Here is a 26,067-nt window from a genome sequence, read left to right on the forward strand (position 1 = left end):
CTCTTATGACGACACAGTTCGATTATACTTTCAAACCCATCATTTATACACAGCCCCGCAAATTGTTTATATTTTACGTAGATATTAGGCCATGCAGACTTCGCTAATATAATTATCAATACGGCAGTATCTTTCCTTTTATATTATGTATTTATTATATATTCTAAATTATTAGAACCCGCTAGAAAAAAAAAAAAAAATTATTTACTATCGTCTGGTTCAGCTTTTTCAAAATCATTTTCCCTACTGATGGATTGTGGGATTGTTAGGAATCCACTTCCGGTCCAATGTCTACTAATGACGCCTAATGTCGCCGGCTTTAATTCTCTAATTTTGGAGAAAAAACGCCGTGATGATCGCTTATTTTCAGTCCAAATTAACCTGAAGGGTCTTAGGAATCTGATTTTGGATAATTTCCTGTGTCACGAACACTAAACCAATATGGAATCGGAAACAAAGCAGTCATACCCATGTGAGAAATTCTATGTTTTACTGTCATATATCTCTCTGCACTCATCTTTTCTATACACTCCCCTAGTTTATTTTTTTTATTTTTTGCTTATCACTAATATTTACATATTTATGTAGATATATCTTAGTAAGTAATTAAAACTTACATTAATTCATATAATGTAGTTTTCCTCGTATAAAATCTTTCCTTTTTGAATATATATTGCCTTTCTCTATTTTCCCCACTACTACTGTTTGTGTATTCTCAATTGTTGACGCAATTCTCTTAAATAATTGACTCTTGTTTAGTAATATTATGATATTAAACTAGGTAAAATCTATATTTTTGTTTACAAATATTTATTTTTTATGTTGCTAGATTTTTATGGTTTGTAAATAATGTTTCTAATCTCATTTAATTGACAACTCGTTTGTTGGTGCTGTTTTATTTAGCCATGTTATTGTTTATTCACCTTTTAATTTTTTTTTTTCATTTTCAACATTTCTTTTTTTCAGATCGAGATTTCTTTTTTTTCTTTTCTTGTAGATTTTCTCTTGAAAATATGTATACGTAAAACACTTGATTTTATCATTTTTATTGTATTTTTTTTTTTTTTTAATATAAATATTTTCTTGTTTACAAAAGGTATAAATGGGTTAACCAAGCCCCTTTCAGAAGGCCAAATGGTGGAAAAGAAGAAAGCAAACTTCCGGCTTTTGAAAGATCCCTTTTTGGATGACAAAGTTCAGAAGAAAATGTACAGATATGATGGAATGATGCCTGGAGTAAGATCCATTTTTATTTATTCATTTAAAATTTTTTTTTTTTATGAAATGAGAAAGGAGGCGTAGCCCCCCCCCTCTCAAATATAAACAGTTTTCATGTTTTCCGGTGATGTAAGGACATGCAATCCCTTTTTTTTAAAGATCCAGTATTTTTCTTATAAAATTCTATATTTATTTCAAATAAATCTTATTTTGGAGCTAAATGACAATTTAGCAAATCCTAAAACTACATGTCTCAAAGTGTAGCTGGTACAATTTTAAATTTCATCTCATCTCATCCAGTCCCTATTCGAGAAGTTTAAAAAATAACCTTTGCTTTCGATAAAAGTCACATAAATATGGATCTCTATACTGAATATATTTCTGCAAAACTTTATGAGGATTAAGAAATGCATAAAAAATAGACCTATAATAACAATGATTAAGTATATTTAAGGTTATTAACGTCTCTTCAAAACAAAACGGAGCTAAATTTAGGATTGCAATCTTGGTATTCTTGATCGCTACACTTTATATTAGTGTTGTTTTTAATGAATGGCATGCTTTCATCTGCATAATTGCCAAGTAAATTATTCCACATTTTTTTTTTTTATCTTTTATGCAGAAGAGTTCCAAAATGATCGACGAAAAAAAAAAAAAGGTTCACGTTTGCCGTAACATTGTATTATAATTATTATGTTTTCTTTTTTCACTTCCGGTTGAAATTATAAACAAACTACTGACCGGTTGATTTGTAAACAAAACGAATAGCCCATTTGCTGAAGAGTTTGTGCTTCATCTATATTTATTCCAAACTTCTATTTGTACTATATTTAAAGAAAATATCGGAGTTTCGTTTGTTTAAGTTGCTTGTTTACATCTCACATTCAGGATCATGACCGCTCGATTGCCACTTTACTTTTTTTGTAAACTAATTATGGAAATATCCGAAAGCAAATAATGTACAGAAAACAACAAAAAATCAAAATAAAACAAACACACGCGCGCGCGCGCACACACACACACACACACACGTTGAAAGAAAATATTTATTGTGTGGCTTTTTGTTTTTTTCGTTATTATTTAGCAATAAGTGTTGTGAGATAAAGCCGAATTTACAGTCTCTACCCAATACCGAGCACTTCACATCGTGAAAGGCGTTTAATTTACCGGTACTTATGCAAGATACGGATCGTGTTATTTTTGTTACATAAGATTTTCAAGTTAAATTCAATTTTTACAGTATTTTTTTTTGTTTGTTTTTTTTTTTATTAAATTCTATAGAATAGTTGAAAAAAATTAGGTAAATGTTTACTTTAAGCAAAAAAGTCAGAGACAGGGATCTGTAACTCTTACATGACTGCAGGTGTGTGTAAGAATTTGGGGGGAATTTTTGACATCCCTAACAAAAAACTGCGAATAAAATAAAAAAAAAAACTCGCAATTTCTCTTTTTAAAGTGGGTTGTTTATTTTCTTTATGGAATATACTTCCAAAATAAACTATTAAAGTCGTTTAATCTAGAAGTGTACGCCATGTTTAGTTTCAGAACAGTTTCAGATGGTTCGTTGTTCTAAACAAATCTTGAGAGGTGACTGATTTGCAGTAGACAGAACAGTTTCCGATGGTTCGTTACACACAAGTCCTGAGAGATGACTTGTTTGCAGTAGACAGTTCCACAGAGCAAAATATTCTTACCGTGTCGAGGCGAAAAAAAAACATGTGAAATTGGTACAGAAAAGGTTTAATATTTATGGAGCAATTCTGGTTTCTGATTGGTTGGTAGCAGAACGTGAATTAATTCGATTCGCCAGTTCCTAGCAGCATCGTTTATAAATAGAATCGTCCGACTTTGTGGGATCATACCCCATTATACATCCAAAATATTGCAACATCCTCCCTATTTTTTATAATGGGGAAGTCCCTTGTGTTCGTTCTGCTCAAAAATAAATATATATTTTTATATTCAATTATACATAACAAGAATTAGAAATCATTTGATCTGTGAATTTTAGTATGTAAAAAGACGCCATTTTTAATTGTGTTCAAATGTCAAAACAGATATATGTGTACAGAGAAGAGAAATAAAAGAAATGGAAGGTATTTTAACCTTAAAAAGGGGTGGGTATGTGAAAAAGAAGCCATTTCTTAAATTTGATTATGCAGTTTTGTAAAAAAAAGAAAAAAACGCATACATATAAATAAATATGCATAAAAATAAACAGACATGCAATATATGCCCGTTTAAAGAGTGTTTTTTTTGTTAATTAAAACAATGCAAAAAAAGATAGGACATTTTTGAAAAATAAGAAAGAAAACTAATTTGCACAAAACAAAAATAAAAGTCAATTGTAATTTCTGCGCGCCTTAAAATAAGCATGCAAAAAGTATTTTGTTGAAACGGAAAATTACAAAGTTTTTTTTTTTCAGCAAAAGTATTAGTTACGGATTAGTAGGTTATGGTGTTAATACAAATAAAATGGATACATTGTCCAGGACTTTTTTTTTTTTTGATATATAGAAATCTATATACATACAGAGCCGTAAAAAAAAAAAAATTATTCAGTCGAATCCCCCAACAAGTTTTGAGAAAAAACGCTTTAACTTTATTCTTGTTGCGGATTTTGTGAATACATCAGCGATATTTTGTTCTGATGATATGTAATTCAAAATAATGGATTCCTTTTTCACCTCGTTTTTTATGAAATGGTATTTTATATCTATATGCTTAGATCTTTGGTTGATTATCGTGTTCTGTGCTAAGACTATACTGGCTTGATTATCACAATTTATTACTACGGGGCTTTTAGTTAATTCTGGCTCTAAAATAGTCTTTAGGATATTTTTAAGGTAGAGTGCTTCCTGGGTCGTGTGTGTTATCGCGATAAATTCTGCTTCACACATAGAGAGATACAATCTGTTGCTTTTTAGATTTCCATGAAATAATAGGCCCATTTTCTGAGAGTCTGAAACAATATCCAGATATGCTCTTGCGATCTTCGTCGTTTCCCCAGTCTGAATCCGAAAAACCTTTTAATTTTAGGGGATTTCTTGATTTTCTAAATACTAACTTCTGTTCTTTAGTTACTCTTAAATAACGCAGGACTTGTTTAACTCTGTTTAAATCCTTCATTGTCGGTCGTGATAATTTTTGTGACAGTTTTGTTACTGTATATGTCGGGCCTGGTTGCAGTCATTAAATATATAAGACTACCTATAATTTTGTGGTATTTTTGTCATTTATTATTTCAGATTCTGTGTGTATATTTTTATTAATATCATTTTCAACCGGTGTAGAGCGTTTCTTGCACTCTCCCATTCCAAATTTTAATAGTATTTTGTCGATGTATCTCGATTGAGTCATCGTAACAAGTCCTTTGCTTTGAGTAAATTCTATCCCCAGAAACCAGGATATTTTGCCAAGATCGTCATTTTGAATCTTTTACTTAATTTGTTCTTAACATTGGTTAACATTGTCACAATTTGATGCGATTAAAATATCATTGATCCACAAAACCAAAATCAGTAGTTTATCGTCTTTGTGTTGGGTATATAAACAGGGGTCTACAGCGCATTGTCTAAATTGTTGTTTAATAATATAATCATGAAATACTGTATTCCAACACTGAGCACTCTGCTTTAGACCATATTAATGACTTGTTAAGTCGACACACACTATTTTTATTTTTCATTATAAGTCCCTCTGGAGGGGTAATATAAATTTCACAGTCTATTGGGGCATTCAAATAAGCATTTTTTACGTCCATTTGATGGATGTTTAGGTCATATTGTGATGCAATTTGCAGTAAAATTCTGATTGTTGTTAGGTTTGTGGTCGGTGAAACCGTAGAAAAATATTCTATACCTTAAATCTGAGAGGTTATGGGCCCAGCACGCTTACACTTCTAGAGGTTATGCGCCCAGCGTGCGTCTTTATTTTGATGGATCCGAATCAAAATTCGAATTGTGGCAAGTTAAATTTCTAGAATATCTACGAATCCAAAAGCTACACAAAGTACTACAAACACAACCTGAAAACAGAAACGACCCCGACTTCATTGAAAAGAACACAACTGTCTTTGCGGCATTAATACAGTGTTTAGATGACCGAACTCTATCACTGGTAATGAGAGAAGCCGTGGACGATGGCTGCAAAGCATTAAACATATTGAGACAGCATTATTTATCGAAAGGAAAACCCAAAATTATTTCTTTATACACTGAACTGACCTCTCTAAAACGAATGGAAGCCAAAACTATTACTGATTATATTATAAGAGCCGAAACGATTGCAAATTCTTTAAAAATGTTTGGTGAAGTTATAAGTGACAGTCTGTTAATTTCCATGGTCCTTAAGGGATTACCGAGTGATTTCAAGCCATTTACCACTGTGATAACCCAGAAAGAAAAACCCATGACTTTTAGTCAATTCAAGGTAGCACTCAGAAGAAACTGAAAAAATGATCACAGAACAAAACGAATCCACAAATATCATGAAATTTAAAAATACACACATAAAAACACCAAAATTAAATTATACCCATGCCAGGAATAAAAACCGCGACTTTGCCAAAAACAATTTTTCTCCTAAGAAAAGTACAAAAATTATTTGCTATAATTGTGGACGACCTAATCACAAGAGTTTCCAGTGTAGATACAGGACTCAAAATGGCGACTCCATTAAAAATGTAGAGAGCTCTTTTAGCGAACATACATTTTTATTTTCGTGTACATTTGATGCTTCAACAAACAATAATAATTTTCTTGTCGATTGTGGGGCCACGGCACATGTGATTACAAAGGAATCTGATTTTATCAATTTTGATCCCAACTTTAAGCCACAAAATCATTTTGTAGAACTAGCTGATGGGAGTCGAGTAAATGATATTGTTTTGAAAAGAGGCAATGCGAAAATCTCGCTAAAGAACAATAAAGGTGAACTATGTTTCTGTATTTTAGAAAACGCTCTTCTAATCCCAAAATTTAAACAAAATATATTTTCTGTACAAGCTGCCACAAAACAAGGTGCAAATATAAACTTTAGCCCCAATAAATCAAAACTGGTATACCAGAATGGAACTGTATTCGACATTAAAGAAAATGGAAGACTATATTATTTAAATAGCGTAGTCCCATCGAAAACCGCCTGCTATGATCTACAGACATGGCATAAAATTCTTGGACACTGCAATATTCCTGATATCAAAAAGTTGCCGACTGAAAATACAAACATCAAAAAACTTCAACTGTGATGTCTGTACGCAAGGGAAAATAACAAACTATCAAAGCAAGATACCAGACAAAAAGGCCAAAAAAATCCTATCAATGGTGCATTGTGACTTGAACGGTCCTGTGGAACCGATGGCCAGAGAACATTATAGATATGTGTTGAATTTCATAGATGACCATTCAGGTTTAATAATGGTTTACTTTTTAAAGAATAAATCTGATACCCTGCTAGCAACTAAAAAATATTTAGCCGACATGGCTCCCTACGGTGCAGTGTATTCGCTCTGACAACGGTACGGAATACACCAATAAAGACTTTGAACTTTTACTAATTAACCATCATATCAGGCATGAAACATCAGCTCCTAGATTGCCACACCAAAATGGGACTGCTGAACGTGCGTGGCGGACACTTTTTGAAATGGCAAAATGCCTACTCATTGAATCAAAACTCCCTAAAAACCTCTGGACGTAAGCACTTATGGCGGCAGCCTATATACGCAACAGGTGTTTTAACAAAACACTATCTAAAACTCCATATGAATCTTTCTGTGGTAAACAAAACAAATGTAAGCAGAATGCATATATTTGGTTCAACTTGCTTCGCATAGATAAAAAGAGTAAATTGAATATTAAAACCGACAGAGGTATATTTCTTGGATACGATAAAAACAGTCCAGCCAATTTAATACTTTTTCCAGAAAAAAAAATTATTCAGTCGAATCCCCCAACAAGTTTTGAGAAAAAACGATGTAACTTTATTCATGTTGTGGGTTTCGTGAATACATCAGCGATATTTTGTTCTGATGGTATGTAATTCAAAATAATGGATTCCTTTTTCACCTCGTTTTTTATGAAATGGTATTTTATATCGATATGCTTAGATCTTTGGTTGATTATCGTGTTCTGTGCTAAGACTATACTGGCTTGATTATCACAATTAATTACTACAGGGCTTTTAGTTAATTTTTTATTTAAAAAATAATAGAAATATTTATTTTTATTTTTTAAAAAACAGTGTTTACAAAATGCCTGCGAGCCTTCATGCAGCCATTTTGTTTACATAATGAAATCAATTGAATTTTACGAGTTAATTTTTTTTCAATTTTTTTCACTTTAAATATCTATCAAAATTCTTCTATTGGTTTAATTTTTACAATATTTTCAGGTTGAATGTGATATTTTATGCTCTTTCCAATAAACTGAATATAATATTCAAGACAAGATTTTTTTTTTTTTTAATTTATCCCCTCCTCATTTTGAAATGTCTATTAAAATGAAAATAATTAATTTTCTCACCTCAAATTTATATATCACAAATTGAAGATAAAAGATCAATAAATAAAATAAGGTAATTTAAAACCAACAAAAACATAGTTATTTGCAAATTTACCTGTAGAGTCCAAAGTTTAAAACCTTTTTTTTTTAAAAACCACATTGAATTTTTTATTTATTTTTTTTAAGTGAAACCTTATGTTTTTATACTGCACAGAAAGTTTCGTTTAATTATGACACTTATTTCTATTTCATTCAATGTTTTTTTTTCTTTTCTTTTTTTAGATATTAAAAAAAGATTTCACTCGATAAAGTAGTAATAAAATATATTAAATCAAAACTCATGTATTTCTTTGAGAAAAGAAAAAAGAATTTCTCAACTGTTTTTTTTTTTTTTTAAGGCAAAAACTTATAAGTAAAATGTGAGTATTTTTAAACTATGGAGACACATATTTCTTGATACACAAGGTTAACGCGAACATGTAGTTTTTATTTCTGTCCATCCGTAATTCAAAACAAGAATAAATACTGCTTCCAGCATTTCGCTAAAATGTAACAATGCTTACGTAATGGCGGTATTTTCAAATAGTTGTTTAAAAAAAATTCTTTTATTTAAAAAATACATGGAATTTAAAATATAAATATGGATAAATTCTTAATGAATAATGGAAGTATCCATTGAATAGTATTTTTTTTTGAATTTATATATACATATATTTATTGAACCAAGTTAAAATTTGTTGATTTTCTTTAAATCTTTTAAAGAAAATCGATTTAAAAAAACAAACATTGCATAATTTGTTATTAAACCTGTTATTATTTTTAAATTTGCTCTTTGCTCCTTTAATTGAAAAAAAAAATTAGGGTTTGAATTACATTTTTCAAGTAGTTATAAGCTTGGAAAGATAGGTCGAATTATTCTTTTTTTTTTTTTTTTTTTTTTTTTTTTTTTTTTTTTCACGCATTTTTAATGTTGGTTTCTGATACTGCTACTGCAGGGGACATTTAAAGTATGACACCAGTACCAGCATTAATATGTCAATATGATTGATTAAAGAGTTTAATTTTTTTTTCACTTATTGTTAACAATTACAGAAGTTTCTTATTTTTAAACAATACAGAACTTTATAACAAACTTTTTTAATAACTTTAATTTTCAAACAAAAAAGAAATTTAAATAACTTTCATTTATAAATAATGCATGCAGAGCAGCAGTAGAATTTTAATAGACATTTTAAAATGGGGGGGTGAATTTAAAAAAAGAAAACTTGTCTAGAATATTATATTCGGTTTATTGGAAAGAGCATAAAATTTCACATTGAACCTGAAAATATCGTAAAAATTGAACCAATAGAAATTTTGATAGATTTTTAAAGTGAAAAAATTGGAAAAAAATTAACTCGTAAAATTTAATTGATTTACATACGTAAACAAAATGGCTGCATAAAGGCTTGCAGGCACTTTGTAAACACTGTTTTTTTTGTTTTTTTTTAAAAAATAAATATAAAAAATGATATTTCTATTATTTTTTAAATGACTTTAATAGTTTATTTTGGAAGTATATTCCATAAAGAAAATAAACAACTCACTTTTAAAAGAGAAATGACAACTTTTTTATATTTTATTTGCAGATTTTTGTTAGGGGTGTCAAAATTCTGACACTCCTAGAGCAGCAGGACTGAATTTTTATCATTTTTAAATAATGTTAATAAAATTAAATTAAAAAAATAAGTATAAGTGAAAAAGGTCAGGAGATACATCGAGCCTCATAAACTTCTGATTCCATATACAACCACTTGTGTAGATCTAACAAAATTAAAGAAAAAAGGTTAAATAGTAGATTCTTAAGAATGGAATATTTCTTTTTTCTTTAATTCTGTGAAAACGGTTTTGAAAAAAAATCTATCTTTCATTTAAGACATACTAAAATATATTTTTAATCAATAAATTATTTTTTTTTAATTTAAAAAATGTGGGTATACTTTGATATTAAAATTCATGAATTTTACAGTTAGGATAGAAATGTGCAAAAGGTATGCCAATGCTCAAAGTGTATAAACATTTTGACTCCTCCCTTTACTTAATTCACCAATCTTAATGCAATTTTCGATATTTATCAAATAATGATCACGGAATATATTGAGCCCATTATTTTTATTTAAATCTTAGTGGAAATGTATTATTTTGTTTAAACAAAAAATACCTTTACTAAAATTATGGTTTTCTGTAGCAAAAAAAAAAAAAAAAAAAAAAAGATAAACAAATTTATTTTTGTTTTTTTTTTTATGAAAATAAAGCGTTGTAAATTATAATAATTAAAAAGTTTTAATTTTTACAAGAACATTACAAAAAAACCCCTAAAGTCTGTATTAATGAACTTGTTATAACTCGAAGAAAAATTAATTTCTTGAACTACTGATATTGTCATTGTATTAAGCATTGTTTATTTAATATTTTCACACAAAAAAATTACAATAGCAAAAAATATTTCTACTTGTTTTTTTTAAATTACAGATTTCGCATAATTTTTATATGTAAAATTTTAATATTTTCCTTGCTTGCATGAATGTGAAACTTTCAGTGTAACATAATTTTTATGTAATCCTGAACAATAATTTAAAAAAAATTAATTTAAAAAGAGGAACATATAAAAATAATTAAATTAAAAAAATGGTAAAAATGATACAAACGTTCAGGATAGGAAAATACGGATGCACAGCTGAGGAAAAAAGAAAATTAACACCCCCTACCTCCATTTAATTACATGACGTCATTTCCACTTAGCCTTTCAACTGGCTAAAATTTTGGCCTTCCATATAATCCATGTTTACAAGACTTCCGTTTGTTGCAATTTTGTAAAAGACAGAATCCCTCGCTTTTTGGGCTAATTAAGCTATTTTTTCTACAAACAAGGTGGGTTTCTTTTTGTTTTTTTTTTAATTCAATGTCTTAGGACTTTACTAATTATTTTTGAAATAGAAAATTGAAAGAAAACTAATATTTATTTTTTAAAGGATTTTTACAATGAATTTATTTAACTTCAAAATTTAGCTGAATTGGTTAGCTTGTGAAAAAATTTTTTGTAACTTTTTTTACATGTACAAATATTTTTTTTTTCCTTTTGGAAATTAACTTTAGTCTGTAATCTTTCAAATGCAATCAAAATGTAGTTGGAAACCTTCAGAAAAAATTATGATAAATCGGCTTTCAAAACTAGGTTCCTCTATCTTTATTCGGCCATTTTTGCCCGTACCTAGAAATAATACTTATTTTTTAAAATTTATTTTATCAACATCATTCAAAAATGTTCTTTAATTAAGTCCACAGTTCTGCTGCTATGTCTGCATTGTTTATAAATAAAATAGTTATTAAAAAAGTTTATTTTATAAATTGAAAATAAAATACTTCAGTAATTGTTGATTAACATTAAGTGATGAAAAAAAATGAAACTCTTGTATTGATCATATTTTACGTCTTATAATCTTGGCACCGGTGCGGTGTGATGCTTTAGATGTCTTCTGCAGTCATGTAAAAATTACAGCCCCTTGTCTCTGACTTTTTTTTTGGTCCCCTGATTTATCGGAGAGGGACCTATGTTTTCAGTGGTATCTGTGTGTCCGTTAGTCCGGACGATTGCAAGACAACCGTCCATTAGTTTTTCCTGAAATTTTGCCACAAATTGTATTTCAGTAAATAGATGTGCACTGCAGTTTTCCATTTACACTGGGATTCATCATCCCCAGGGGCTCAAAAGAGGTAAAAAATGCCTCAAAATGGCAAAAAAATGACACTCTTTGCCCCATAGCATTTGTTCCTGAAACTTGGTCAAAATGTGGAGGCCATCGTTTTTAATATAAATTCAGTATGGGTGACCCTTGCAAAATTCTGGTTCGGATCAATCTGAGACTTTTAGGGTAAAAAAAACATGCCTTTTTGGAGCACTTTTTCATATTATTCAAAAACTTGGTATCTATGTCTATGTAGTGGTTTTCCATGGTGCTGAATTCAAATATACATGTCTTAAGGTATGAAACTGCACCATTTGTCCATTTTCACTGGGATTCGGCATTCCCAGAAGCTCAAAAATGGTCACAAATACCTCAAAATTGCAAAAAAAATGACACTTTTTACCCCGTAACTTTTGCCGCATCCATTAGATTTTTCTAAAACTTGGTGAAAATGTGCAGGCAATGTTGGCCCTTCACACTTCTCTCATTCATCATTTCTTTATTTTTTGTGGCGTCATCTCACATGCAGCACTAGAGGGGGGGGACCATGCACATGCGGCTTGTTTTTGCTTAAAGTAAACATCTGCCAAAATTTCTCCTCAGCCTCATGCTAAGAATGGACTTCTAAATTACATTATTTCAGCATGATCCGTAATCTGCAAAAGTACCAAATTACCTATTGATGATTAAAATTTGAAAGCACACCTTTTTATTAAGCTAAACTCTAAGTCTAAGAAAATAATCATGAATGCTAGTAAATTTGGCTTCATCTCATAATTAAGATGTTAATTTGACTTGAACTTTATAAGAATTTTAAAAGATGGCTGTTCATAAATAAATAAAAACAATCACAAAAACAAAAGTGGAGGTTCTTTCAGTGACTTTTCTTTTTACCTTATTTATATGTTATTGTTTTTGGCCATTTCTTGTGTAGAAGCTCAAGTTGCTATTATTGTCTAAAAAGCAAACACACCCACCCACATATATATATATATATATATATGTATATATACATACACACCCTGTGCCAGAATTATATGCAAATCGATATTTTTGTTCTAACTCCGATAGTTTTGAATGAAAATTTGTGAAATTTAGCACGTTATATGGCAACACTAACACAAGTGCAGATCTAAAATTTTAAGCTAATCTGCACAGTAATAAACAATTGGCAGCCATTTTGGTGATTTGCATTTTTTTTCAGCGTGCCAACTCTATATGCAAACCAATGCTAAAATCTGGTGAAGTGCTAAAAGATCATTGAAACATTGATTATTCTAGGAATTTGTAAATTGAGAACAACAATAATAAAGAACAAACAACTTGGTTTCATAGTACAATCAATATCTTATATAATTGCCATTTTTATTGACAAGAGCGAAAAGCCTTTGGTCCATTAAAGATGTCAAACTTTCGATTTCATCTGAGGAATGTCTTTAGCAGTAGCAATACACATGAAAAAATTGAAATAACTTGAAATATTTCAATATTGGTATGCATAGAAAGAGCTTGATGAGCTAAGAAAGAATCTTTTTAAATTTTTTAAATCTGATTAAAATTAAGGAAGTTATGGCTATTTTTGTGCCTCACACGTTTGGATATTTTTCCCTCTTTAAGACCATATGCGTTTCGTCACATTTTTTACACTACTTTTTCAGTAAAAATGTCATATCTTTGTTAAAACACAAGACTAAGAAATGAAATTTACCATATAAGTGTATTTTTGTACAAGGAATCAGAATATGCAACTGAAAATCTCCCAAAGTTTATGGTTTCCAAATAATCTGCAGTAAATGTGCATAAATATGCAGCAATTCCTTAAAAATGCCATGTATCCATAAACAGAAAAGAAGTTGGAGAACTTTAAGTTGAATTGTAATGTGCTTTATGTACAAAAAACTTAAATCTAAACATAAGACCATTTAAAAATGAATATATTGCAATATTTCTTTGGTATTATTGTAGATTAACACCTTCTGTTTAACCCCACTCAACTCCTTCTGACCACCCCTCCAAAATGTGATTCTACCTTTTTAGGAAATTATGTATAAAATGCCATGAAAAACTTTAATGAAAGATAAACAAATTATTTTAGAATTGAATGTAAAATAATTTCCTATTACAGGTCATTCTAGCATATTAGGGCAGTTAACTGTTTTTTTTTTCTATGGGAAAATATGCATGCTTTTTTTTTTTTTTAAGATGATTATGTGTAGTTTTAAGAGGGTTTCTATGCAATGAGAATATGGGGAGGGTTGCCATTCGGACTTTGAATTAATTGTAGGGCTAAGGAAAATTATGTGTGAACATACTGAAAACTTGACAGAGACAAAGCTAACAAAAACAATATTAGAGGGGGGAGCGGTTAGTTTCACAAAAATTTAATGTAAAATAATTCATCATTTCCTGGCCGTTCTAGCATTTTAGGACAGTTAACCAATTTATTTTTATGTGGATTTTTCTTTAAGGAAGGATCTATTTTTTGTTTGTTTGTTTTAGATGCTTGTATGTGGCTTACAGAGGTATTTTGTTGGGGGGGCTTGCCACTCGAACTTAGTGTTATTGTTAGGGTTAAAGAGTGTTTTAGGAGGAGACTTGCCACACATAATTTGTATTAGAGGTGAAGTTAAGAGCTTTTTTTCAAAAAGAGCGTTCAAAAATTTGTTGATTTCTATTTTCGAGGTTGAAGGTGTTAATTCCATAGGCCGTTTATACTACGCTGGAGCAGGTTGTAAAAATATCTTTCGCTTAATAAGTAGAAAAAAAATAACGAAATAAAAAGCTTCCTAATTGTAGTTTGATGTGTTTTCTAACTGCTTTTAAAATTTCAAGAATATTGATATAGATTTTGAGGGTTTGTATTACTATACACATAGATTCAAAAAAGTTGTCAAAAAAACAAATATATAACAAATAAATGTTATCAAAAGCAAGTTACTTTTCTACCTAACTGGATAATTTTTTAGTGTTTTTATTTAATGTAACATGTTTATTCAGCTTGAAAACAGTGTTTACCAATGTTTTGGAAAATTTAAAATGGCGCCCGACTCTTGAAACGGTAAGTTTGTGGAAAAGAGTTAAAAATAAAAAAGTAGACAAAATACTGCTAGAAACTCGCTCAATATATGTTACCGTGACATAGGCTGACATATATTCGGTGAGTTTTTAACAGTATTTTGTATATTTTTTTTTATTTTTAACTCCTTTTCTCAAACTTACCGTGTCAAAGAGAGTCGAGCCGGGCGCCATTTTTAATTTTCTACGGTAAACACTGTATTTTTTTTGAGCTGAATAAACATGTTACATTGAATAAAAACACAAAAAATATATCCAGTTTGGTAGAAAAGTAACTTATCTTGCCTTTGATAACATTTATTTGTTATATATTTGTTTTTTGACAACTTTTTCGAATCTATGTATAAACGAGATTTTGATACTTATTTTGATTTTGAAAAAAAAAACATTTGTGGCTGTTCGCAGTAAAACATTGTTTTAATTCGCTGTTCAAAACTAATTTAAAGAATAAAAGTGCATGCAAGCTATATATCTACAAAAGTTTTTGTTTTTTTAACCATGTTTTTAAATTTGACGAGAAATGTAAGAAATTGCAACAGATTTATAATGCCGAATTGGTTAGGATTGTTGTTATTATATATTCTGAAAACCGAATAGTTCTAAACTAATGTTATTCTGATAACAAAATAGCTCTAATTAAACATAAGAACATTTATATTCATATTTTCATGTTTTTCTTAATTCGTTCTTGAATAAAAATTAAAGAACGCGTGTTTGTTTACAACTGTACTATCGCTGATTCTACAGGCTGGAGCTGCTGCTGCTTAAACTTCATTTGACCAAATTCGATAATTAGAAACAATTTTTTTTTTCGGGTAGGTCCTTTTAAATTATCAATTACCGCGGTCCTACTCAACATAAAACAATACTTTTAATTGATAAAGATAGTAAAAAGATTGATTTACTTACTACTGGGTGTCCGAAGAATTTTTTTTTCAAAATGTTCAATACTCGTCATATTAAAGTCTTATTTTTAACACGACAAAAAAAGAAATGGTCAAAAATATTTCGGACACTTGACAGTATTAAGATTAACACCTCTTCTAATTGGTTCCCAAATTTCATGACGAAATTCTTCATACAATCACGGTACGGACCTTTAGAAAACAGGGGGGGTCATTACAAAACCTTACCGAAAACGCCATTTTATGACGTTCACATTTTTATCACTTTATTTGCTTAAAACTCTTAAAATATATAATGTACATTCATATTTATTAATTCATTTGAAAGTATATTCATTTCCGAACAAAACAGTAGTAATTTGAAGACTTGAAGTGCTTTGGTTTAAAAAATATGGCTATTTTAGTAGAACTACCTTGAAATCTGTGATTATCCAAAGCGTTTTTTCGTCCGTGTGTATTACTATTAGCAGCAGTCAGAATAGCATTCCAGAGGTCATCCTTAGAGTTGTACTGCCTTCCTCTGGAGTAAATATTTTGTTTCAAGATGCTCTACAGATTTTCAGTGGGATTTAAATCTGGAGAACAGGCTGGCCATCACATTATTTTCCCATGTCTGACAAAACCTCTCTCTAAATATTCAGTGGCTATCCTTGCAGAATAAGATGTTGCATTATCATGCATGAATACCATCTTTTTTCGGAATGCCAAATTTTTCTTCTTGTACCAGGGTTCCAAGTGTTCCTTAATGAAGTCAATGTTGAGTTTGGCCATAATTTTCACTCAATCTGTGACTCTGAATGGTCCTACCAGCTCATTGCCAATGATTGCAGCCTAGAGCATCATACCACCAGCTCCTTGTTGACGCCTGATCCTTTGGGGACATAGACCCTCATTATGGTACCATCCTCCCCTCCACCGATCGGGTTCATCAAGGGTCGCTCAACACTCATCAGTGAACAAAACAGTTTGAAAATTCACCTTCATGTGATCTCTTGCCCACTTAATCCTCTTTTTCTTGTGGACATCCTTTAATTGAGGGCGGACCGCTGGCTTTCCAAATTTTGCAATCGTCCTCAGGATATGGCAATCAAGTTGGTTTGGGCACATCAGGAACACCAGCTTTTTCAAAAACTTGTTTGCTAGTTTCAAGTGGGTTATGGCAGACTTCTTTCTTGATCTTGCTCATTGTTCGATGTGACAGATATGATTTCTTACGAATTTTGCCTTTGTGAGAACGTCCGTTGCAAAGTTGAGGGTTAGTACAATATTTTCGATTGTATGATGATCATGGTGTAATTCTTTGGCAATTTCTAAGGTGGAAATCTTATATATATATATATATATATATATATATATTCCCTAGGTTCAATTTAATAAACAAAGAAAATGTGTAAAACTTTTAAAAAATTTAATTTAAATTCCTACCCTAAAGAAATAGCATGACCCATGCTCTGCATAATGTACCGGCATTTTGTTTCTTTAAAATCTCTGTTCTTTACATACTGCACAGTTTTAAAAAAATTTTTTATAGAATTTTAATGTTATCTTGTTTACTAAATTGTTGGTGAAAGTACAGAATAATTTACAAAACCCACTCACCATGTTAAGAATGTGTTTCTAAATAACATTATTTCAGCATTGTCTGTAAAGTTGAAAATCTCCACCAAACGTAAAAATGTACTATTGATCTATCTTGTACAACTGATTTGTTTATTCTTTTACTGGAAGTAACAAAAGAAGTGTTAGCTGAAAAGAAAAGTTTGCTTTTACTTTTGGTGTCCATTTCATATCAAAGATTGTTTTTGAATATTTCTTATTTTCTTTTTAACTTTTCGGCTTTCAGATGTCTGCTATTCAAACAATGATATCCTAATCAATTGTAGGTTTATAGCAACTTGGTTCAATGAACATTTTGATTTTTCAACTATTTGTATGGAAGATTAAACATTAATAATTTTTTGATACATCATTGTGAAACAATTGCTGTTTCTTTTAAGACTTTTTAGTACTTATATGGACAGATATTTTTTTAGATAGGATTTTGAAGTCAAATTCAATTTTTATGGTGTCTGGGAGTTGCAAAATATGTTAAATATACAAAAGACAAAATCTAAAATTAGTTTCTTTCTACCTGTTATCTCTTTCTCTCTTTTTTTCTCTCCAACTATGGATTAGATATTATTACTGCTTGTGGTGTTATTCTCTTTTGTTTTTAATGGATTAGTCTAATCTTTTTATTATTTACTTTCTTTATTACCTTTTGTCTGTTAATAAGCAAAGAAAGTAGTGGAATATTATTGGGGGGTCGGGTTAAACAATATATATTGGTCACGGGAAAATAACAAGAATAAATGGATCACTGGATGAGTTGCAACTAAGCAGATCAATTAAAATAGTTAAAAAAAAAATTTTTTTTTAAAACATAACTCAATACCAAAATTGAGGAATATTTTAGCATGTATTTTATGTTTAAAAAATATATATATGAAAATATGATTATTAACTCTATGTTATAATAGTAGATAAATAAGGTTCAGTTTTCTCATTTTTAAAGGTAAATCTTATATTAAGAGTTTTATTTCCTAGGTCTTTTAACACTTGTGTAAAATTCTCAGCATAAAATTTTTGTTTGATTTAATTGAGCTATGCAATGATTTGCGTTCTGTAATGTAATTCAAAAAGTATTAGTGTACATTAAAAATTACGGAATAGAGCATGTATAATTTTCATAAAAAATAAAATTAATTTTCTCTTCAAAGTCCATAAACTCTAAACGACAAATCTATAAGACACACACACCTCGGCATCTTCATATTTTTTTATATACAAAGCTGAATTATATCACATGAACTTCTTTTTTAATACACTGATGAGGAAACTTATTTATTTATTTCAAATTTTATTAAAATGTAATTATAGATATAGAAACAAATAAAACTGAATTTCGGGAATGTATACAGAGGACATGTCTAGTATTTATTTCCTGAATATTATTTGAAATTCTAATTTATACACTTAATCTATTAATATATATTTTTGTAACAAATAGTTTTTAAACATTAAACACATATACCAGTACACACACATACATACATATATATATATATATATATATATATACTCGGGTTTTTTTATATTCAAAAGTAATGGACTAATGAATTCAACGGGGTTGTTAGATAGTGCTCAATAAAAAGAGCTGATAATACTTGTTTATTGTTATATAAATTTTTATATAAATTTTATATAACAATAAACAAGTATGTATATATATATATATATATATATATATATATATATATAAAGATGTGTATGTGCTGGCAAGAAGTTATGTGAAGAAAGTATATTTGGATGATCAAGCTAATGAGACTGTCCAAGTTTTGTCACCTTCCTGATACCATTGTGTAGCACAGGGTCGAACAAGTGCTAGTGTGATTTCAAGAGTTAGATATAGGTGCATTAAGTTTGAAGAACTTCTGTCATTTATAATTAACAGAGTATTTTCACTGTCAACCAAGGGAATAGTCTATCAGGCATGTATATGCAGTGTGATGGTGAATGAAAGTGAAATCTGACTAGGTGAGGACATGCATTGCATGGAGAGAAATGATATAAGAATTATGTGTGATATGAGTCTTAGAAACGGCTTCAGAAGAAGATTAAATTTGGATTGGGTGCCGAATGATATGTAATAATAATTTGATGGTATGGCTACATTAAAAGAATCAAAAGTTCTTGGGTTAGATGTAAATATGTGAGGTGGCAATTTCAGTTCACAAAGTAAAGCCAAGGAAAACATGGCAGAAATTAATTTGAGAAAAAGAAGGATAAAGACCTGGACAGAGATAGGTAAATTTGAAAATCAATTTCTTAAAGCTGCTCAATGCATGCTAGGATATAAAACATGTTAAATCACATATGACAATATATAATTCATTCAAAGATTTTTTTCTCTGTATCACAGCTCTTTAATGAGACAATCAAGTGCCTCAAGCCTATATTAGAACTCAATTGTCCAAACGGTCGGAACTCTTAGCCACTAAAGTATTATTCATCATCTGCTGAAATCAAGTAAAATCTCAATTTAAAAATTGTCAATTATTTGACAACTCCATTTGTTTACACTTATAGCAATGTGTGTCTTGTTGGTATCCATCTGTTTCTGAAGACGATATAGTTTTGTACCTCAAATTAATTCTTTGCCAAATTGCTTTGTCAGCTGTGACTTGCTGTTGCCATATCCCAGTTGCTGTGATCTTTAACCAGAGACTCCCAGCCTATTGAGTTGATTCCACCTGCTCTCAAGTCTTGCTTGCAGACCTTGTCATGTACAACAGGTCTTTCTGCTAATCTGTAGTTGGTGCTGAACCCGTTAAATTAAATGTCTTCGATATCCTCTCATTGTTCATTAACATGGCCAAGCTATCTGTAGTTGTTGCAGTTGCCATATGCACTCTTGTTCTTGTATGAAGTGATGATATTTATTCTTCCCAGCAGTGTTGCAGGTGGGGAAAGAGAACTCTTCTTTCTCACTCCAATGATTTCAGGTGGGATGCCATCATTTCCTGGAGCTTTGTCATAGGGAGCCAATGGCTTTGTTTCATTCTGCAACAGCAGGGGGAGGACAATGCAGCTCTTTGACGTGAGCTTAGCAGCTACATCTGTGACCAAGTAGAGCTCCTAATGATGTTCAGCTGACCTCTCTGTTGGTTTGCTGTCGTCTAATGTGATGTTGCCAGCTGCCCATTTCAGGGTCAAATTTTGTTTACGTTTGATCTGGAAAATCTTTTTAAGCCATTGTACATGCCTGGAATGTTGCCTCTGACAGTATAAAACTGAATACTCTCCAAAACTTTAGCCGGTCATTGCCACAACACCGAAAGATCAGTTGAGTATGATTCCTGGCCTTCTTAAATGCAATGACTGTCTTTTTAAAAGCTTTCCTTTTGTAGTTGACAAATGTTGTTTTCTTTTGTTTTTGTTTTTTACCTGATTATTGGTTCTAATTCATCAGCACCAATCTTGAACAAGCCCAGGTTTGGCCTTTCGCTTGCTGAAGGTGTTCTCTGCGAAATTGTAGATTACATCACGGATGTAATTCTACCTAATACTAGCAGGTATCCTTGATGATGTTAATGAAGCACCTGCATAGGTCTAGTATTACCATCCTGCTGGTGTAAATATGAGAAGTACTAAATTCACTTAGACCAGGGGTGGGCAAACTTTTCAGTGCAAGGGCCGCATGAAAAAATTCTAAATTTAGCCGGGCCGCATAGTATATTGTCCAATATAATTGATATTTGAAATAGACAAAATGAAAGAATTTCAAAGAAAAAATGGAATTAATTTTCATTTATTAAACTTTTCAAATAAACGTGTTTTCTGGGAATCTTCTATAGTACTTTAATATGCTTTTAAAAGTACTATAGAAGATTCCCATAAAATACATTTATTTGAAAGATACAGTAAGTCACTTTAACTTTAAACTTTAAAAGAAAACAATTTTATTAATATGTATTTTTCAGTAGGAACTTCACATAAAACACATTTGAAAAATAAAATAACCTTGTTTTAAGAATAAAAGCAATTTTTAAGTAACTCTGTTTAAATAAATGAAAAATATATCTTATTAATTAATATTTTAGAATAGAATCTTTAAAAGATACATATAAAGTAACTCGAAGGACAAAAATGAATTTCTATATTAAAGAAGAAACTTCACATGAAGTATATTTATTTAAAAACAAAGTAATTCAATTTAAAGAGGAAAACATTTGTATTGATTTTTTAAAGCAGTAACTTGACATGAAACATATTTATTTGAAAAACAAAATAACTCAGCAATTAAGCAACAGAAGGATCAAAAAGACTCAGTGAGAATGATGCAACTGACTGCAATCATTTACCAGTTTGTTGAAATTAGGTGTCAAGTTGCTTGTACTGATTCTTATGGTCATAGGAGTCAGTGAGCACTGAGCCAAGATAAGTAAACTCTTGAGTGTTTTTCAGTGGCTGATGGTTGATTGTGAACATTGGTGGTTCCTGATGGTGTTCACATATGTTAAGTGCCTCTGTTTTGTTGATGTTGATGGCTAGACCAGCTCGGGAGTAAATGTTGGAGATAGTGTTGATGGTGCGCTGAAGACCCTCTTCAGATGAGCTCACCAGAGCTGTGTCGTCAGCGTATTGCAATTCATGGATTGCTTCTTCTGTCACACGTGATCTGGCATGGAGGCGACGCAGATTGAAGAGGTTGCCATCCAGCCGGTATGAGAGGCGGATCCCATCAGCAGGATGGATTTGCTGTTTGGCAACATTGGAAACCGCAGCAAGAAAAAGATTAAACAAGATAGGCGCAATGACACATCCCTGCTTCACACCCGATTCTACCAGGAAGGGCTCAGATTTTAGTCCTGAACTGGAGACGCGAGCCATAGATCCATTATGGAAAGCCTTCAGGACACCCAGGAATATTGGTGGGCAGCCAAATTTGACGAGTACCTCCCAGAGCAAAGGACGGTTCACAGTGTCAAAAGCCTTGGCGAGATCTACAAAAACCATATATAGATTTTGGTGTTGCTCGACGCTTTTCTCCTGGAGCTGTCTTGCAACAAAAACCATGTCAATCGTGCTGCGCTCCTGTCTGAAGCCACACTGCGATTCAGGTAAGACTTGATTGACAATGTGTTGGATGATACGAGACAGTAAAATTCTAGTGACAACTTTCCCTGAGGTTGACAGGAGGGAAATGCCTCGACTATTGCCACAAATATTTCTGTCACCTTTCTTTTTATATATGCTGATGATATCTGCATCCTTCCATTGTTGTGGGCAGCAGCCTGACTCCCAGACATCTTGGATGATGTTATGGAGACAAGTGGTAATGGCATCTCCGCCATGCTTAAGAAGCTTAGCTGGTATGCCATCAGGGCCAGTGGCTTTATTATTCTTGAGGTTGTTAACTGCACGGCTAACTTCATGGATAGTTGGTATTACATCCAGTTCTTGAATTACAGGAAGGTCAGGAAGATGGTCAAGAAAAGTAGGGTCGATAGGGTTCTGCCTGTTCAGTAAGTCTTGGTAGTGTTCAGCCCACCGATTGAGTATGGCAGTCTTCTCAGTATAGAGTATGGAGCCATCAGCACTACGGACTGGGCAGAGGCTATTGTTCTTTGGCCCATAGGCTGTCTTAAGGGCATTATAAAATTGATGTTGGTCCCCCATATCAGCTAAACCTTGGATCTCAGTTGCAAGATTGGTCCACCATTCATTTTGCATTCTTCGGATTTCCTGTTGGACTTTTGACCGAAGCTCGGCTAGCTTGGCACGTGATGCTGGAGTTGGATTTGCAGTCACTGCTTGCTGTTGCCGATTTTTTTCTTCAATTAGTTGATGAATTCCATCAGACTGCTCGTCAAACCAGTCTTTATGTTTTCTTCTTGAGAATCCCAAAATGTCCTTGGCAGTATTGAGGAGGACTTCACAGATGCTTTCCCATTTTTCAGTTAAGAAAGCTGTTGTTATGGGATCTGCTGCAGGAGTTGGTAAGGTAAGACATTCAGCCAGTTCGTTTTGTAGAGCAGCTCGTGTTGTAATGTTGTTGAGAGCTGTGAGGTCCAATGGCGCATTAGTCTGGCTGCTGCAGCCTTTGGTAGACTCTCGCACAGAGTTTTTATGAACCGTAACCTCACCACCACCACCACCAAGGTTTCTGTCTATAGAGCAATCTGTCTCTCCATCCTCTTGTATGGCAGCGAGTCATGGGTGCCTTATAGATGCCACCTGAAAAAGCTAGAAGCATTTCATACCAACTGCTTACAGCATATACTAGGTTTAAAATGGTGGCACAGGGTGCCACACAATGAGATACGCAGGCGCACTCAAATGGACCCACTTGAAATAATTCTAACTAATAGACAACTTAGGTGGCTTGGTCACACCATCCGGATGCCAGCAGAAAGGCTCCCACGCAAGGTCCTCTACGGGGAACTTGCAGAGGGCAGACGCAACCCTGGGGGTCCACGTAAACGTTTCAAGGACCAACTAAAAACATCATTGAAAAAGTGTGGCATAGAATCCAACGCCATCGAACATGCTGCTGCTGATCGGAGAAAATGGCGAAACATCTGCCAAGAGGGCTTGGAAACTTTCACCTCCACCTATAACGACCGAGCAGAGCGTAGAAGACACCAAAGGCACGCGGCGCAGCAGGCAGACGGCATCTTCCCTTGTGCTGCCTGCGGCCGTGTATGCAATTCACGAATTGGACTCCACAGTCACCAGCGAGTGCATCAGGTGTAATCTATCTGGGACTGTTAGGCATGGTGCAACGTCATCGTCGTCAGCGACGGACTACTGAAGAGAAGAGAAGAGACTGATGCTTAACACTGACTGAAGATTTAAATCTGTGAGAAGTGATCTGTTCTTTGACTTGTTAATTTTTTATATGGAGAAAGTTTGCTCACATATGTAAGTTGAAGCAAATAGCACAAACCTCTTCCTAGCAAAATGTTTCAGATTTTAAAACTATTCTGGTGCATAGATGCATAAAATTCTACCAGTGGTTTATTTTCAAAGAGCCTTTTTAAAGAGTTGTCAGCTTGCAAATCAATAAGATATACCTGTAGTTCTTCGGCAGCTGTTTCAACGTCACATGCAAAAGGTGAACTGAACAAATCAAAATGTCCTTCAATTGCCTTGAAATCATCAAATCTTCTGATAAATTCCTCTTTTAGAGCCATCAACTGGGAACTGTATTTGTCTGAAAATACTTGTGTAACAGCTCGTCTTTTCAACAGAGGAAAATGAACAAAGTTTTTCTCTTTAAGCTGCTTGGCAAAAAGTTTAAGTTTCAATTGAAACGCTTTCACTTCCACATACAATTCATGACAAATACACCTTTGCCTTGTAGTTTTGTATTTAACTCATTCAGCTTTTGCAATATGTCTACAGCAAATGCAAAATCACAAATGCATTCGTCACACTCCCTTTCTTTTAAAAAGTCACAAGAAATTTCTTTCATATTAAAAAACATCATGACAACCTCTGCTTTAACGTCCCACATTCCCTTTAGTACTTTCCCCATACTTAACCATCGGATATTTGTGTGATACAGCACATCAGTAAAATCTGCCTCAATATCTTCCAAGAAGCATTGGAACTGCCTGTGTTTCAGTCCCATGCTCTTATTAAGTTCACTGCATGCACTACTGGATCCATAACATGTTTGAATTTCAAAGATGATTTACAGAGGCTTTCTTGATGTATGATGCAGTGAAAAAACAACACACTGGGCGATGGAAAATCTTCTTTGATTTTTTTATTCATCAACGTCACAAGGCCTATGAGATAAGGAGCACCATCAATTGTAATACTTGCCAGTTTATCCAGGATTAACCTAGACCTGATTAGACTGTTAATGACACTGTTGTAGAAATCTTTTTCCAGTGGTTGTGTCTTTGAGGGACTCCATGGCTAGCAATTCTTCTGTAATTCCAAAGTTTTTGTCAATTCCTCTGATGTAAATTAGGACCTGAGCAGTATCCTGAATATCAGTGCTCTCATCTAAAGCAATAGAAAACCACTGAAAGCTAACACTGGCTGTTAACACCTGTTCTTGAATATCCATTGCAATTGCATCTATGCGACAAACAATCGTTCTTCTTGACAGAGGTATAGCTTCTACTTTTGATATAACTTCAGGACATACTACATTAACAGCATTAACCATGCAATCTTTAATAAATTCTGCTTCTGCAAATGACTTATTTTGTTTTGCAATTTTATTTGCCAATACAAAACTTGCCTTTGTCGCATTCCTTTGTAAAGATGATGTTTTTTGAAGCATAGTTTACTGTTGCCTCAAACTTTTTATCAGATCAGTTGCTTTCCTTTGCAGTTTTTGCTTTGATAAATTGCTTCCAAAGTTGGTATGCTTGGTTTGAAAGTGCCGTTTCAAATTGTATTCTTTGAAAACAGCAACTGTATCATGACAAATCAAACATACAGCTTTAACTCCGACATCAGTAAAGAAATACCTGTCAGTCCACTCTTTGTTAAACATTCTGCATTCGTCTTCAATTTTTTGCTTTTTAGATGGCTTCGAATCGGTCATTTTGGGCAAAGTTTGCAAGATAATAAAAGCTGTACTGAAATAAAATGGAAAAAAATAGTGAGTGAGAAAGGATACAAACAAGGGTGGGCTGACAGTATTACGGGCCCTCGGACCGAAAATGCAATGGGCACCCATTTCCCAATTTTTTACAGTTAAATGCCACATATCGAGGCTGTGCAGCAAGTGCATATTCGCTTAAATAAGGAAAAAAAAACTTTAGCTTAAGAATAGTGTTGGAACGATTCCTAATTTTTTCCAATGACAATAGTTCTCATACAAAAAATTTCAATTAATTTGATCAAGTAGTTTTTTTTTCACAGCCAAAAAACAATTTCTTATGAGGTAGATTTTATCTATCATAGAAGCGGCCATATTTGAAGTAAAAGGTGAGGTAAAGGTCGGGTAATCGACATTTTGGAGGCCATATTTCGCGAATGTAGTCTTTTTACATTTCCAGCACCAGAAAAATAGAAATTTTTTTTTCAAATATCTATTTTTTTTCCTTTTTTATTCTTAAAAAATAATAGCTG

The 26,067-nt window shown here is 32.2% G+C and overlaps 1 protein-coding gene across 1 annotated transcript in view; it reads left to right on the forward strand.

The window, feature by feature from the left end:
- Positions 1–5: 5 nt before the first annotated feature.
- Positions 6–26,067, forward strand: part of LOC145268192 (uncharacterized) — a gene marked incomplete at its 3' end in the record, with an annotated part of 92,412 nt that continues 66,350 nt past the window's right edge. The window contains 2 exon segments of the mRNA XM_080123430.1: positions 6–472; positions 1,097–1,236. Of these exon segments, the coding sequence (XP_079979556.1) occupies positions 442–472; positions 1,097–1,236 (171 nt within the window).

Source organism: Euprymna scolopes, chromosome 43 (genome assembly GCF_053919585.1).
Source record: "Euprymna scolopes isolate OS-2025 chromosome 43, ASM5391958v1, whole genome shotgun sequence".
NCBI classification, from domain to species: Eukaryota; Metazoa; Mollusca; class Cephalopoda; order Sepiida; family Sepiolidae; genus Euprymna; species Euprymna scolopes.